Source organism: Bos indicus x Bos taurus, chromosome 1 (genome assembly GCF_003369695.1).
Source record: "Bos indicus x Bos taurus breed Angus x Brahman F1 hybrid chromosome 1, Bos_hybrid_MaternalHap_v2.0, whole genome shotgun sequence".
Taxonomy (NCBI): domain Eukaryota; kingdom Metazoa; phylum Chordata; class Mammalia; order Artiodactyla; family Bovidae; genus Bos; species Bos indicus x Bos taurus.
The window spans coordinates 22,356,714-22,374,959 of NC_040076.1; the positions used below are offsets into that span (position 1 = coordinate 22,356,714).

The window sequence follows — 18,246 nt, forward strand, 5'->3', positions numbered from 1 at the left end:
AAAGACTGACCCCAGCCTATGGGTCAATGAGCAAAGAACATTTTTGGCTGTTCATACAGAAATGGGGAGAGATGGCCACGAACTGGTAACTTCTGTGATCCTTGGGAAATAGAGCTTAGCTGGCACATTATTCCAGGATCAGAATTATGCCTCCCCAAATCTGCTTGATTTTAACTTCTATCACAGAAATAATACGTTTTGTAATTGTAAGGAAGAGGAGTCAGAAACCTGTATTAGAACTTCAGTAAGTGATTTATCTTTATTTAGTGGGAAAAGACTGTTACAAAAAGGGATATATTAGACATGGTAAATTACACTGCTTAGCTGTTCAAATGCCTGCATTTCCTTTCCCCATCTTACCCAGTGCAATCTTTCTTTCCTGTGAATAACCATAACATTTTATTTGTATCTTTCATATGACATGCCTTTTCCTCCAGATGTGTTTTTGACCAGCTCTTCAGTTCCCATGTATTGAGCATGTTAAAGACCCTGGTTGAGATGTACAAAATAGCTCTGGAACTCCAAAGATCACAACTTTCAGTGGAGGGGACAGACACAAAAACTTAGATGACTGGTTTTCAAAATCACTCATAGTAAGAAATGAGCACCACAAGACAGACTGTTTTATTCTCTTTTGCATCTCCCACAGGTTAGTGAAAGTGAAAGTTGCTCAGTCATGTCCAATTCTTTGCAACCCCATGATCTATACAGTCCATGGACTTCTGCAGGCCAGAATACTGGAGTGGGTAGCCTTTCCCTTCTCCAGGGGATCTTCCCAACCCAGGGATAGAACCCAGGTCTCCTGCATGGCAGGCAGATTCTTTACCAGCTGAGCCATAAGGGAAGCCCAAGAATACTGGAGTGGTTAGCCTAGCCCTTCTCCAGAGGATCTTCCTGACCCAGGAATTGAACTGGGGTCTCCTGCATTGCAGGTGGATTCTTTACCAACTAACCTATCAGGGAAACCTCTCCCACAGGTTAGATGTTCAGTAAATGTGTGTTGAATGAATAAATAAATACTTTTTAAACCTTCTAGGAGAATATATTCCATTTCATTAATGAATGTATTCAACTGCCTATTCATTCAATGACATTTTTATTGTGCTAAACACTATTTTAAATGCTGATACAGTTAGTGTTCATTTAACTTCTATCACAGAAATAATACTTTTTGTGATTATATAATGGCAACCCACCCCAGTACTCTTGCCTGGAAAATCCCATGGATGGAGGAGCCTGGTAGGCTGCAGTCCATGGGGTCGAAAAGAGTCGGACATGACTGAGCGACTTCCCTTTCACTTTTCACTTTCATGCATTGGAGAAGGAAATGGCAACCCACTCCAGTGTTCTTGCCTGGAGAATCCCAGGGACAGCGGAGCCTGGTGGGCTGCCGTCTATGGGGTCGCACAGAGTCAGACACGACTGAAGCGACTTAGTAGCAGCAGCAGCAAGTACTCTAACATCAACTTGGCAATTTTTCCACTAATTATTTCTTCAATCAATATTTCATTTGCATAAATGAATTTTCAAACTGTCTTTTTAGTTAGTTGCAGTTTCAAGGAAGCAGTAAAATAAGCCTCTAAAAGAAAACTTGTTTATTTTCATGTGTTTGGATTGATTGATCCTAGTTCATAATCCTCTTGGTTTTATTGCTCTCCAATGAGTTACTAAATGTTAATTGATCATTGGACCTTACAAATTATCCTTTTAGAGTTTATTTTAGGTCATGCTGCTGCTGCTAAGTCGCTTCAGTCGTGTCCGACTCTCATATAAAAGACAATGGGGATCTAGTTTTGGCAGAAATAGATTTAATTTAAAAGAACCTATATTCTTAAATGATAGAATGTCTCCCAATTATAGAAGTAATATATCTTCATTGTAGAAAACATGGAAAATTCATGGTATATAAAGAATAAAGGAGCCACTTAAGTGGTATTTACACTTTTTATACAAAGTTGCATTCTGATTTTTCCCTTAAGAGTGTTTTGTGAGCATTAAAATAACTCTTCTGCAAAGTCTTAAGAACTTGTAAATCTTGTAACTAAGTGAAGAGTCATAAGACTACAAAACAGAGAAACTGTTTTCTGTTTCATGCAAAATACATGAAAATACTTGAAGTTTCACTTCAGGGTGCTCATTACAGCTTCCTTTTAAAATAAACCAAGGAAATATTTTTTTTAAAAACCTCTGTTTCCTCTCTTGAAGAAATTTTGTGATATACGTATCAGGTGATCTGGCTTTTTCCTTTTGAATACTTGCTAAAGAGTTTACCAGAGAGGAAACTTTTTCTAAATCAGAAATTAAGAACAAAAAAAGAACAAAAGGAAATTACTTTTCTTCAAGGTCTATCATGTTACTTTCCAACTTCCTTTTCCTTAGTAGGGAGAGAACATAATTCAAATAGTTAAAATGATTTGGATTTATTTAGCCTCCAAAAGCCCAAATTTCTCCTGTGTACAAATAAGGGGATACAATTGGAAGATATTTAAATTCCTTTGGAGCAAAATATACATACAAAAGAGAACATATGTGTGTATGCATATGAAACATTAAATATTCATATATATTATATATAAAGATATATATAAGAAGATACAATATATATGTATGTATATTTGGATAGGCCTATAAATTTAAGTGTGTACCTGATACTTATCCTCTATATTGGAGAACCATATTTAACTTATAAATCAAAAGCTGGAATTTGGTTGATCTTAAATTCGATTGTCAACACCAGATAACTAGTAATTATGTTGGCTCCTAAAATTCTTGTGAGATAGAACATTGGATTAGAAGTCAGAATACTTGATTCTCATCCTAGCTCTGTTATTAATGAATTATCTTTCCCTGGATAAGCCACTTAACTTCTCTGGGTTTTCCCATTTTTTAAATAGGCTGGTAGACTAGATGTTCTGTAAGTTCCATCCTGGCCCATAAAATATGATTGTAGGACTAATCTAGTTCAATAATTCACTGATGCTATTTTCTAAAAATTATTCTGTCATACTAATAGTCAAGCAGAGTGTCAGAAAATGAGGTGCATTTAATCTAACACTTGTAACAAAAATTTTACATTATTTAAGGAATGTGAGCCAAGTGAACTAAAAGATATGCACATTTATATATAAAAGATATAGTATGTGTGTGCTCAGTTGCTTCAGCCATGTCCAACTGCTTTCGACCCTATGGACTGTAGCCAGGCTCCTCTGTCCGTGGGAATCTCCAGGCAAGAATACTGGAGTGGATTGCCATGCCCTCCTCCAGGGGGATCTTCCCAACCCAGGGATCGAACCCAACAGCTCCTGTGTCTCCTGCATTGCAGGTGGATTCTTTTCCCATGGAGCCACTTGGGAAGCCCGAAAGATATAGCATATACATATTAAAATACATGTATGAAATATTTAATTTATATTCACATATAATTGCTGTAAATTAAATACAATAATTTTAAAATTTCCCCTAATTTCTTGATTCCTCATTCTGTTTTTTGCATTATTCTTTACATTTTAAAGAAATAGGTAGATTTTACCAAATCAAATCTTCATCCATTTACTCATCATGTTATTATTTTAACTACTTCATATGGAGTACTAACTGTCAATATTACGGATACTAAGGATGCTGCATGATACCTGTACAGAAGGATATGGTTCCTGCCGTCCTTCAGTTTAGAGCCTGCTGAAGAAGAAAGACATTTAGCCAATGATGACACAATTACATAATCTTGAAATTGCAGTGAAAAACAAGAAGAAGAAGAATGGGGACCTAATTTGGACTTGGGAGTCAGGATCAATCTCTGGGGAAAAAAAAAATGACATTAGACTGAGGTTCCAGGGATGAGTAGGAAGGAATTAATCAGGTCAAGAGAAGGAGAATGAGCATTCAAGGTAGAAGGAACAGCAGATATAAAATACTTGAGAAAGGAGAATTGTGTAGTTTGGGAACCTAGAGGTCTGCACCGTGTGAGCCAGAGGGGACCCTAAAGACTTGGCCCTCATAGATCCAGTTAAGTATTATAGACCTTATTAAGAGAATATTTGGGATTTCTGAAGTAATTTAAGGTAGTAATATCACCAGATTTACATTTTTCAGAGGGAACTCTAACATTATATTATAAATCAACTGAAGGGGTGTGTGCGTGCATGCTAAGTTGCTTCAGTTGTGGCCAATTCTGTGCGACCCTATGGACTATAGCCCACCAGGCTCCTCTGTACATGGGATTCTCAAGGCAAGAATAATGGAGTGGGTTGCCATGCCCTCCTTCAGGGCATCTTCCTGACCCAGGGATCACACCCATGTCTCCTGCGTTGCAGGTGGTCTCTTTACCAACCAAGCCACCAGGGAAGCCCACAACTAAATGGGGTGGGTACAAAGACTAAAAGAAAACCAGCTGGAATTTAGAAAGATGGTAACAATAACCTGGTGTACGAGACAGCAAAAGAGACACTGATGTATAGAACAGTCTTATGGACTCTGTGGGAGAGGGAGAGGGTGGGAAGATTTGGGAGAATGGCATTGAAACATGTAAAATATCATGTAGGAAACGAGTTGCCAGTCCAGGTTCGATGCACGATGCTGGATGCTTGGGGCTGGTGCACTGGGACGGCCCAGAGGGATGGTATGGGGAGGGAGGAGGGAGGAGGGTTCGGGATGGGGAACACATGTATACCTGTGATGGATTCATTTTGATATTTGGCAAAACTAATACAATTATGTAAAGTTTAAAAATAAAATAAAATTAGAAAAAAAAAAGAAAACCAGCTGGAGACTTGCCAATAGTGTCAATAAGAGAAAATTAAACATGGATGAGAACAGTGGAAATGGAAAAAGGAAAGAGATTCAAGATACATTTTTGAGAATAAACCAACCTCAGTAATGGGATAAATACAAGTAAACCGAGGAGAGGTAAATAAGAAAGGTGATAATCTGATTTATGGAATGTGCAAAAGGATGGATGAAGATGGTATTCAGGGAGTTGAAGAAGACCAGATGAGAAACAGGTCTGGAGGAGGCTAGAGGACAGTCATGATCATGCTTATAAATCATTTGAAATGGAAATTTGGATATGTTGAGTGTGAAGCTCTGAAGAAAGTCCTACAAAAATAAATTGGGAATCCTCAGCATATACTTTCTATTAAAAGCCGTGTGTGTGTGTGTGTGTAGTTGAAAAAAAATGATGCAATATTATATGAAAATCCAGAGCTAGTTCTAAAGGAATTTAATTTTGAGAGAAAAAGAGGTGTCAGCATATAAGAGAACAGCCAAAAAAGGTGCAAGGAAATCCAGGAACATGATGTCACAGAAGCCAAGCAAAAACAATGTTGCCTGAAGGTCATCGTGGTCAATATTGCTGAATATCAGATAGTAATGAGTTCGTGGAGTTCATTGGACCACAAAAGCAATTTAAATGCAATAGGAGAGACAAAAGTTGATTGATGAGTACATGAGGTGGGTTGAAAGGATGAGAAATTAAAAAGATTAAAGAAAGCATATAGTTAAATTTTTTGAGAAGCATGCCTAGGAAAGGGAGTAGAGAGTGGTATATAAAAGATGGTGAATTAAAGATGGATGAGATCAGAACACCTGTAAAGGCTATTGGGAAACATCTTTTAAAAAAGAAGATGATCAAAATTCAATAAAGAGGGAAGATGAATGAAAATATAAACCAACTTGTGTCATTCATCTGGTTAGAATAAAATACATATTCCCCAGCCTGCTCTAAAAAAGCCTCCTAGTTAAATCTCTGGCTTTATCTTGTGCCATTCTTCCCTTCCCTCATTTCCTTTCTCATACACTAAGAATTCTCCCATGATTTCCAGTTTACAATCTTTGCACAATCTGCGTCCTCTTCCAGGAATTCTCTTCCCTCTGCTGTTTCCCTGACTCACTCTTCCATAATTCAAGTTTCAGCTGAGATGTTGTTCCTGAATATCCACTGAATCCAAAATGATCTCCAAATTTTCACGTCTGGTTCCTTCTTTTCATTCAAACCTCCATTTGTTTCCTCAGTGAAACCCTTCTGATCACCTACTATAAATTAGTAACACCCCTATCCCCAAGCCATCGCCCTGAGAATTCTTGCCACAGCACTTCTTGTGCCACATTTTACTGTTCATGTACTTGTTTATATGTTAATGGCATGTCACTTCTCTCTAGAATATAGGCTCTGTGAAAGCAGGGATCCCATCTTACTTGCTCCATGCCATATCTCCAGAATGTATGATAGTGCTTGGCACACGTAGGTGTGCAATAAAAGTTTGCTGAATGGTAAGTTTAATTTACAGGTCAGTCTTCTTAGAAAACATCTAGAAATTAAAAGCCACATTATTAAAATTTTAATCAAATTCAGTACAGATATACAAGTGATTGATTGGAAGATCGTAGTGAATAACATTATTTAAAATATTATAGATAATTTATTTTAATAGATGATCCTAATGATTCCATATCTCTTATAATAATATTAACTCTAACTTTCATCCATTAGGTATGTATGCTATCTAATAGCAGGAGAAGGTTTCTCAGAAGTACTTTGCATTTAGAAAGTAGCCAGACTAATATAATAAATTTATTACGGATAATCCATTTCATAGATAAAACACATATATGAAATCAAGAATGTATTTATATTTACAAACATTTATTGCTATGCACAAAAATGAATGAAATGTAATAACTCAAAAATGAGTGAGTGAATAAAGGAACACATGTATACCTGTGGTGGATTCATTTCAATATTTGGCAAAACTAATACAATATTGTAAAGTTTAAAAATAAAATTTTAAAAAAAGTTAACAACACTGTGCTTTTAAAAAGCTATGTTAGAGTATAAACAAAATAATAAGGGGTCTGTTTGGTTGAACACCTCTAGGCCATGGAACTCACTCTTTTGAATTTAGACACTATTCAAATGCTTCCATTTCTCCTAGGCACAATTGTTAACATAGAATTCAGTTACCATGGTATCTTAACATTTTTCCCCAAATCAAGTGTAAGTCTTTTTCACAAAGAAGGAGGAGAGAAAAGTTTATTTCTGATGCCAGTGTTTCAGTGGAGACATTAGGCTTTGTCTGTGGGAGAACGAGGTTGCCGTAAGAAAATAAGTACAACAACAAACCAAAATATCGTGCTCAGTGGTTGTGCCATGCCAGCCCATTACTCCAGCTCATTTCTGGAAGGGACTAAAGATTAGAAAATGCCTCTTCCTGACTTGTAGTAGACCTATAAAACCAAGTGGGCTTCCCTGGTGGCTCAGCGCTAAAGAATCTGCCTGCAGTGAGGGAGGCAAGAGATGGGGCTTCCAGATGGGGCTTCCATTCCTGGGTCAGGAATATCTCTTGGAGGAGAGCGTGGCAACCTACTCCAGTATTCTTGCCTGGAGAATCCCATGGACAAAGGAGTCTGGCAGGCTACAATCCATAGCGTCATAAAGAGTCAGACACGACTGAAGTGACTGAATAGCAGCCGCAGCATAAAACTGAGCAACTCAGAAAGTACTGAAAAGGAATACTAGGAAAAATTATACAAAGAAAAAATAGCAACAGAAATTGTGGTGAGCTGAGCATGACCTTTGGAAAAAGAAGAAAGATTTTGCATATCTAAGAAAATCTCATCACAGTCCTCTCTGAAAGATTAAGAGGATTCAGTATTTTCTTTCATTTACTTGATGCAAATAGGTACGGCTTTCTCTGACAAAACATCACGGTTCTTACTTAGGTATTATCATGCAGAGACAGAACATCAAGTTTATGTTGGTTGTTCAAAGTCATTCTTAAAGATCAAGAATAAGAACTAAATTTAATAATTGGAAATATTTGCATGCCAGAGACCTTTTTCTTCCAAACATTTCTTTGGGCTTATAGTCTGTGTCAAAGGATGGGAAGCACTGTTACAAATGTGTCTCATCCAAACATTAATGAGGAAGCAAATCATTCGCCTTTTGAAAATTGCAGTACCTATTTGGATGTCATTTATCAGCTGTCCGATGGAAAGAAATGAGGGAGAAGCAGGCAGAGAAATATTTCTGAATCCTGAGTTTTCTGGATGAAAAAGATGTATTCCTCTATGTATTACTTCTTATCTTATTAATACAACAGAATGCAATTATTTTACCCACTAGTATAGCATTTAGCATGTAAAGTATTAATTGCCAAAATATTTTGCAGTCTTTAAGAGAGCAGTATCTTAAAAATAATAAGTAAAATCAGTGTAAATGCAAATTAATCAACATTCAACTAGTGACAAATATTTGTGCATCTTCCAAAACACTTTGTCTTTAAAGCAATGTTAATTCTTTTACACATTTTTTCCCACAATAAGCCAATGACGCTTATTTGCTAAAACATAATATAGAATATGATGCCTGTTTTTTCTTTTCTCATTGTGTATCTTCTAGAAAACAAGAGGCTATTTTTTAAAAAAGTATATTGTTTGAAAATATTTTAGTAGAAGTTAAATGCTGTTTTACCAGAAATTTCTAAGGAAAAATGAAGAAAATTTGAATAATGCTTTTTTTTTTTTTTTGAACACCATCAGTCTATTCCAACATACGTAAATAGCACCTTTCAATTTCTGTTTCCATCTATGTTATGCTACAAAAGGCTTGTTTTTTTTCACCATTTCACATTGAGCAGGGGTACCTCCTTTATAGATGGCTCTGGATTCAATCCATTTTGTTACATTTTGATGTAAAAAGAAAAGAAATGGTAAAAAAAATAAAGTTCTGCTTTATTATGATTGGCCAGCTGTAATGCACTTTATAAATTTGAACCTCCAAAATGTGGTGCCATTTCAAGATATCGCTTCAATTGTCTCAGGGTACAGGTTAAGGTCACATTATGAATTTCCCTACATTTATGACCTCGACACGTTTTATATATTTTTTTGGTGGAGATTTTTCTTTACCCTGAGCTATGTTTGTGCTAGTCTGTAAAATCAGGTGATGACCCAGTGGAATCCATAGGGACATTAAAGAGATTGCAGAAACTGGTTTGGACCAAGAAAGCAAGAGTGCCCAGTCTGAATGAGATGAAACCTACATCAATAAACCTCCGTAAGTAAGAACTTAATGATCTCATTATTTACCTCTTTTATATATTGTATCAGTAGTGTATATGTGTCCATCTAATCTCTCAGTTTCTTTCCCTGTGCCCTGCCTTACCCCTTGGTATCCATATATTTATTCTCAACATGTGTCTATTTCTGCTTTTCAGTGAATGGGAAGGAAGTCCAAAAGGGAGAAGATATGTGTATATGTATGTCTGATTCACTTTGCTATACAATAGAAACTAACATACCATTGTAAAGCAACTATATTCCAATAAAAATAATTTAAAAACCTCAATGAGCTGATAAAAAATGTCTTAAGGAAGAATTCAGATAGTATATATTAATGAAGAACATTTTGATAAGGTCTTAAAATTATTAAATATTGAGGGCTTTTTCTTATTGCCAAGGTATTTGTGAAACAAATATCCTTACACTGTTCCTGAATTTCACTTAGTATCTGTGCCACTCCATCTCTCTTCTTCAGAATCAGACTCGGGGTAGAGTAAGAGAAAGCTATAGGTAAAGCTCAGCAAGATGATAAGGACCCGCATTGTCCACTTTTTGCATTCCTTGCCCTCACAAAGCAGCCCAATTCAGTTTTGATGTGAATGCCACTGGCAGGTCATGCAACTTTGACTTTCATTTATTTATTTACAAGAATGCCCTATTAATCATAATCTTGTGTTTACACTCACTAAACATTTGAACTTAAATAGAGTCAATGAATGGTGTAATTTACTAAGGGTTATATATATTTCTATTTCCTATAAATTTTTATACATTACCAAAAATCTCATCACACCTTACAGTACATGTAAAATAGGTCTTACTGATCAACTTTATGGGACCAAAGATATACTGTTCTCTGTTTTCTCAGTCTTGTTCTCTCTTTTCCAAAATATTTCATTATGAGAAACACATCATGCATAAATCTCTTTGCAGATTGATATTAAGTTAGAGAATTTTAGGTTATCAAGAGAACTTCAGAAAATCTCTACTGAGATTTCATTCTTTTAATTAAGACAAAAATCTGATTTGTTTCTTTATATGTCTTATACGTGTGACCTCAAAAAATTAAAAAAAATACTTAAGAATAAAAATACACCATATCATGTTTATAAAATATGAGGATTTTTTTTAATTTGTTATTTTTCTAAAGTATCTTTCAGTACACTATTTCCACATGGATTCCAGTCAAACTGGCTTTAATCTTTATACACAACTTCAAAAAAAGTTAGGTAAATCCGTTTTTACAAAACAAATCACTTAATATACCAAAGACATACTCTTTAAAGAAATGCTAATTTAAAATTATTTGGTAAAATTATATGACTTCCTGATTTAACCTGTGATGTTCATTCATTTCTATTATATAAAGGGAATTATAATAGTCATAATTTCTACATGTGCAAAATTATTTGACAGACTTGCCTCTTTAACCTATTTTTCTTTATCATTCAGAAGATGAAGATGAAACATTGATTTCCTGTATGAAATTAGCCAAAAGCCAAGAAAAGAAAGTTAATGTTAATGCAAGGGGGAAGGAAGGAATGGAAATTAGACTGGATTCTATTTCTCCATCATTGGCTCGATCCAGTGCTTCAAATGGATGCAGCTTGGCAGAAATGCTATCCCATAATGAAGGGGAATTTCAGATGTGGAACAACTGGAAACCTTTTCCAGAAAACCCGTTGTGGACATATGTTGATTTCCAAATTGACCAGACTGGACTGTGGGACAATTGTTTCCACTGCACTCACCACCCCCGTCTCAAGTCTTCTTGTACAGATATGGATCTCCCACACTCATGGGTAAGTTTGTAAAATGACGGAAATGTATCATCTTATCTGGATGTTTGTACTAGCAGGAAAGAAACAGATAACAAAGGTGCTAATCAGTCAAATTTACCAGTCTCTGGAAAGTTGCCAGAGTTAGAGCTGTCTTTCCAGAAAGCAATGCAACTCTAGTGACTTCTGTTATCATGTTGCTATTGCATATATTCCTTCGCGTTCAAATAAACTACTGCATAGCTCAAACAGTAAAGAATCTGCCTGCAATGCTGGAGAACCAGATTTATCCCTGGGTCTGGAAGATCCCCCTTTGGAAGGGCATGGCAACTCACTCCAGTATTCTTGCCCGGAGAATTCCATGGACAGAGAGGTCTGGCAAATTACAGTCCATGAGGTCTCAAAGAGTTGGACATGACTGAGTGACTAACACAATGTTTTCCAGAGATTTCTTTTTAACTAAAAGAAAATAAAGGATGTTGTTTGCTGAATTATCTAAATTATTGCCGTTGTGTTGAAGTTTCACTGATAGTTAATACATGAAAGAGTCACTCAGTGGCTCAGATGGTAAAGAATCCCACTAATTTAAATGAGCATTTTCTGTGGGCCTGCTATTCTCATAAGTACATCATATGTATTATTTCATTTAAATCTCACAACCTTATAATGTAGGGAGTGATGTTCTAATATTAATTCTTTCCTGTTTTACAATTGAGAAAGATGAGGTATAAAAAAGTAACAGGTATAATATCACAAATCTAACAATTTGTGAAGCCAAAATCTAGAACCTCCACAGTCCTATGCTACAGATCCTGATTTTAGCTAATATATTATAGCATTTTCCACGTACTAAACTAATGGTATATGGCACACAAGAAAGCAATGATCTGGAGTTAGAGAAATCTGGGTTTGAATTCCAGTTCTGCTACTTGGGCAAATTATTGAACCCTTTTAAGCTTACTATTCTCAATTGTAAACTGGAAGGTGCTCAGTAGTTCAGTGATGCCAGACTCTTTGTGATCCCAGAGACTGTAGCCCCCCAGGCTCTTCTGTCTATGGAATGTTCCAGGCAAGAATACTAGAGTGGGTTGCCATGCCCTACTCCAGGGGTTAATAGAGAAACTAAAATTATATAGCATAGATATTCTAAGATTTAAGAGTGTGAATATTTTTTTTTTACAGATGAGTTACTCATCTGCCTGGTATATTCCTCTTTCCTTTAAAACCATCATCCTAACCCATAATACTTAGATCAAATACTTTGTCCTCTAGAAAACTTGCCTGGGTCATACCAGATAGGAGCAATCTCTTTTTCCTTTGAACTTCCAGATTACTTAAGGGTATTCTTCTTTCATTGTATAGGCATTAAATCTACTTTAGCATCACGATATTAGACACTGACGACACAGAGCCAAATAATACATGCATTGGCCCTATCTTCATGGAGCTTATCACACTCCATCCTGTAGCAGGACGAGCTGGGCATTAGTTTACTTGCTATAAATAATTTATGTTTATATTCTCCCTAGTCTCTAGAATGTTGCTGTTTGCAACTCTTTGAGACCCCATGGACTGTAGCCCGCCAGGCTCCTCTGTCCATGGAATGTTCCAGGAAATAAAACTAGAACGGGTTGCCATTTCCTACTTCAGGGGGTAATAGAGAAACTAAAATTGTGTAGTTTCAATCATGTTCAACTCTTTGCGACCCTATGTCTGTACGTGGCCCATCAGGCTCCTCTGACCATGGGATTTCCCAGGCAAGAATACTAGAGTGGGTTGCCATTTCCTTCTTAGGGGATCTGCCTAACTCAGGGATAGAACCTACGTCTCCTGCATTAGCAAGTAATTCTTTACCAATGAGTCACCAGGGAAGCAGAAGTCATGGGCACTCAAATATTTGAGTAACATTTGCTGACTAAATGAATAGAAATTTTAGAAACCAATAGACTTTGTTACCATAGATCTAGAGAAAAAAATTACTTCTTCATTGTCTAACTGTTCTATATTAATGCAGTCACTGCTGTTGTTCAGAGCTAAGTTGTGTCTGAAACTTTGCGACTCCAGGGACTGCAACATGCCAGGCTTCCCTATCCTTACTATCTCCCAGAGTTTGCTCAAATGCATGTCTGTTGAGTTGGTGATGCTATCCAGAGGATGGTGGCTCATCCTCTGCCACCCTCTTCTCCTTTTGCCTTCTATCTTTCCCAGCAACAAGTCGTCTCCAGTGAGTCACCTCTTTGCCTCAGGTGGCCAAAGTATTGGAGTTTCAGCTTCATCATCAGTCTTTTCAATGAATATTCAGGGTTGATTTCCTTTAGGATTGACTGGTTTGATCTTCTTGCAGTCCAGGAGACTCTCAAGAGTCTTCCTCAGCACCACAATTTGAAAGCATCATATATGAACTCTATTACCATGTGTGTATAGTATGAGTGTTTGTGGATGTGTGTTGGTTTTGGTGTGTATGCATAGTAATGTTTTTCTTTTACTTAGGTAATTTTGTCTATTTTAGTACATAGCTAAGGTAAATAAGTTTTATCTATAGAAAGTCAAACATCTGTAGAATGCTCAGAATTTCAGACGGTAATGTTCAGCATTTGTAACAGGAAAACCTCAGTGGACTTGGACAGAGGGTTCAAGAACATGTTAGAGTTAAATTGGTTTGGTAAATTTAATGAGACCACTTGCACTCAGGGATTTGAGACATAGAGTAAAAGAAGTTGAATGAGGGCAAAGTATTATTTTTATATTTTACATATATATTCTATAATAATAGCAAGTAAAACTATCTAGTTTCATTTTAGCGTATCTAATATTTTTCTGTAATAATTGCAGGGCTCTTATTTGAGTTATACTCACTTTCATTCTAGGCAAGATACAGAAGGCAGGTAGTGTCAAGGAAAAAGCCTTCTCAAATGAGTGTTACATCAATGACAGGTAGTCAGTAGTTACCAGATTTTTTTTTCTAAATGTACCAACATATGCAGATTCGTTGGAGCAAGGCCTAAACCCCACATTTGGGGGGAAATAAAACTAATCCACAAATTAGTTTCTTGATCTCAGAAATCTCAACAATAGTGGATTCCTGTGTCTTTGATCTCATCATTGTATCAGTTTTGAGGCAGCCTGAAATTGGCTTGTCTTCAGACAGTCCTCATTCTTCCAGATACATCTCTGCTAACCAACTTCAGGCTCAAACTCTCAATTCTAGTTCTTCTAGAGCTGGGTGTAAATGCCAACTCTGACATCACTAGCAGAGTGAGATTGGGCAAACTCCTTACCCTCTTTAATGAACAAATTTCAATTCTGTATTGGTTTCAGATCCTACTCATTGCTTTTCCTCTGAGTGACTTTTTGCATACTGAAAGCACTCATTTGTAAAACAGGGTTATCAAGGTCTACTACACAAGGGATGTTGGGATGATTAAATGAAATGGTGTCAGGACTCTGTCAATAGCGGGTGATATTTATGCCCAAATCAAAGAGTCCAGAGCTTGTGCTGGGCTTGGAAAGTAGCAATATTTTACTCAGTTGAAATACCATAAACAAGCTGAATCCAGACAGGGAAATATATTCTTTGTGAAGAGCTCTTCACAAAAGTCAAGAGGGGGAGAATGAGACATACAGATATTTCATGTGTGGTTTAGTTGTTGGTAAGGTCTATGGGATCTGAGGAGTGAGGAGAGAGATGTGATTATAGAATTGCTAGAAAATGAGAAAGACAAAAGATGAGACTTATGAAAGCAAATACCCCACAAGAGAAATGTGAAAGGAAAAGCTATATAAGGATGCCAGTCTTTTCTAATATCCGCGATGAGTGGTGTTGAGAGGGAATTCAGATGCATCTTAAGAAAGATATCAATGAACGCAACCAAAAATAATATTGAAACCAAGTGTTTACAATCAACTTACAAGAAGAGTGATTGAAGAGTACTTACGAAATCCTGCATGCTAAAAACTTGAAACATAACAAAAGAGAAGAATGAGCCATAGGCTTGGTGGGAATAAGGACAAGAAAGAATAAAGTTTGCATGTTCCAAAGGTGATGAGGTCTTCCTTTAATCTTATATTTTAAAAAATAATCAATAGCAGCTAATATATTTTTCCAAATCTGGGATTATTTTCCAGATTTTTAAGAATAAACAGTTTTTCAGATTAAGAAATGGAAATAATCTTGACATGAAAAAGGGGAACAGATATCCATTTTTCACTTTAAGTGTCTAAAACGTTTTGCAATCTATTATATAAAAATAGTGTAATATATTTAAAAATGATAATAACAAATGTTTTCAGGAAGAAGGAAAGTCAAAGGCCTCAAAGAATATAACAGAAACCCACACATAGAAGAATTAAAATGTAGTATAGACGGAAAAATGAGAATGAGAAACAAAAAATTTCATAGAGGTCAAAGAAAAATGAATGAAGTTTCTATACAAAATCTCAAGGTGAAAATAAAAAAAAAAAATCTCTACTTAAAGCATCTTTATATGTGTAAGAAGAGAATGAGATGAGTGAAGCTAGAAGGTCTTATTGGAGTGTTACATGAACCCTTCAAAATTGCTCCAAAAGAGAGTGTGGAAAGTGGAAGATTTCTTTACTGAACCATTTTAGTGAGAAGAACGAATGTGTGCTAACGTTAACCTAGAAGTAAAGGAGCAAAGATTTTACATTAATCTTCTAATTCAAATAGGGAATACTGCTGCCGCTAAGTCGCTTCAGTCGTGTCTGACTCTGTGCGACCCCATAGATGGCAGACCATCAGGCTTCCCCGTCCCTGGGATTCTCCAGGCAAGAACACTGGAGTGGGTTGCCATTTCCTTCTCCAGTGCAGGAAAGTGAAAAGTGAAAGTGAAGTTGCTCAGTCGTGTCCGACTCTTGGCGACCCCATGGACTGCAGCCCACCAGGCTCCTCCGTCCATGGGATTTTCCAGGCAAGAGTACTGGAGTGGGGTGCCATTGCCTTCTCCATAGGGAGTACTGAGTGCTCTAATTATTGACATGGGAAAATGTTCAAGTGATTTCAGAGTTTCAATACTCTCCCTCCAAAACTACCGCACTATGGGAGAAATGGTCTGTGCCCATCTTCTACTTTCGTCTTCCTAGTCTCAACCTTGGCAAACTCTCCATCTCTCTGATGCTAGCCTACCTCTTTCAATCAACGTGACACATCATTACCAGATTAATCTACCAGATTAATTTACTTGACTAATCTACCTGATTAATGCTGCCTGGATAATGATTCTGAAGCTCAATAATATTACTGCTCCCCTTACAAACCTTTAAGTGTCTCATCAACACCTACAGGGTCAAAAGCAAACTCATTGACGTAATCTACCTTATAACTAGATCCTCACAAGTCTCCTTCACACACACATACACACACACACACACACACACGCACACTCTATTACCAAAGTTATACTATCATTTTGCTAAATCCAGATTTTTCCCCATCTTTATCGCTTTATTTATACTGTTTTCCCATTTGTATCTTCTTTTCTTCTCTATTTGATGAATAATATGGAAGTTTAAAAATATATATATAGTCAAGTTAGAATTCATGGTGTACACGTTGAAGGAAAAAATGTGTGAAAAGGAATGAGGACTGAGAGGACCAGTAAAAAGAAAATAAGGAGGGGCATGGTTTAGGAAAAAAGAAAAGTTAATTTCATAGATTCTATTATTATTTTCTCTGTACATTAGTGATGTTAGACTCCTGACAAAAAGTCTCTGTGGTCCCACTGATGAGGGTATTAATATTTTTACAGGTTCAGTGTATGATATACCAAGATGACTGCTCCCATATCCACCCAGAGGAAAACAGGCTCTGAGCCATCAATGCATAATTCCTCATAGTTTAATGCCCTTGTGTCCAACTCTAACAGCAAAAGCTATTTGTTAGAACAGCTTTAAACTTTTATTTGTTTACCTTGGATTTATGGTGGTATGGAAAGAGAACAGGTTTTAATTAATAGATTTGGACAACTTGTGAAAAGGAAGGCAGAATAAATGATAATTTGGACTGAGAAATTCCAAAGGAAAAATAGGAAAATGGGATAGAAAAGTACCGAAAGATATTTATGCCTGCTACACTTTGTGCTGAAATCAATTAACTTGAGAGTCAAGATAATAAAAATAATTTTAAGGCCCTAAATGAACAAGAAAAAATAATGAGTATTTTATGTGAAAAATTTTAAATTATAGCCAATATAATGTTTGAAGGAAGGATAATTAATATTTACTCAAGAGAAGAATTTGAAAAACAGAAGATGCTGCAACAGTTTGTTCATTCATTCATTTATTCATTCACCCATGTATTCACTCATTTAGCTAACTTATATCAAGTGCCTCCTAAGTCACTTAGGCTCTAAATGTGTGTGTGTATGGGGCAGGGGGCAGGGCTGGGAAATCTACCATTTCATATCTGTAATGAGAGTTTGAAAGTAAAACTGAAAGTTGCTCAGTTGTGTCCGACTCTTTGTGACACCATGGAATAGCCCCAGAATTCTTCAGGCCAGAATACTGGAGTGGGTAGACTTTCCATTCTCCAGGGGATCTTCACAACCCAGGGATAGAATCCAGGTCTCCTGCATTGCAGGTGAATTCTTTACCAGCTGAGCCACCAAGGAAGCCCATTGAGAGTTTAGAGGGTCTTATTTAAAAAAGGTAAAAAGAAAAACAACTAATCACAATTCTTTGTATAAAAATTCACAAAGATGGGAAACATACAGTAGTAATTGTACATAAAATAATCCTGGAAAAGATCCAGCCAGATGTGCAAGCACATTTACATGAAAAAAAAAGAGTTCATAGAAGAAACACTTAAATTATGAGATATTATAATAGTGCAAGATATCAGATTTATGGAAATTATTTAGGCTGAATTTGAAGAGAGTAAATTGTAAATGTTTATGAAATGTTTAAATGTCTTTTATAATAAAATCCTGTATAATGAATATAAAAATAAAATGAGAAAATATAATTGCTCTATAAGTGTAAAATTGTATTCTAGAAGTCCAGGATAAGTAGAGGTATCATTAAACTAGACTTTTGAATATGAGCAATGTAGAATGCAAACAAATTTAATTATTTGGGTTGGTGTTTGGCTTTTCTCAATTTTACAAACCTTCTGAATATCAGTGAAAACAACAGATCTGTGCTAGTCCTAGAACTGTTATAGAAACCAAGAATCCCTCTTTTTCATGAATGGCCTTAAAGTTTTGCCTCACTTTTCTCTGTGTTGTTGTTGTTGTTGTTGTTTTTCCTTTGTGCTTGTTTATTCAAGTGCATCAGAGAAGGCAATGGCACCCCACTCCAGTACTCTTGCCTGGAAAATCTCATGGACGGAGGAGCCTGGTGGGCTGCAGTCCATGGGGTCACAAAGAGTCAGACACAACTAAGTGACTTCACTTTC

General features: G+C 36.3%; 1 protein-coding gene across 1 annotated transcript in view; it reads left to right on the forward strand.

Moving 5' to 3' along the window:
- The window catches only part of SAMSN1 (SAM domain, SH3 domain and nuclear localization signals 1), a 112,648-nt gene that overhangs the window by 5,236 nt on the left and 89,166 nt on the right, over positions 1-18,246 (forward strand). The window contains exons 2-3 of the mRNA XM_027548097.1: positions 8,926-9,052; positions 10,510-10,859. Coding sequence (XP_027403898.1) covers positions 9,028-9,052; positions 10,510-10,859 — 375 coding nt within the window. The 5' untranslated portion in view covers positions 8,926-9,027. The remainder of the gene's footprint in view (positions 1-8,925; positions 9,053-10,509; positions 10,860-18,246) is intronic.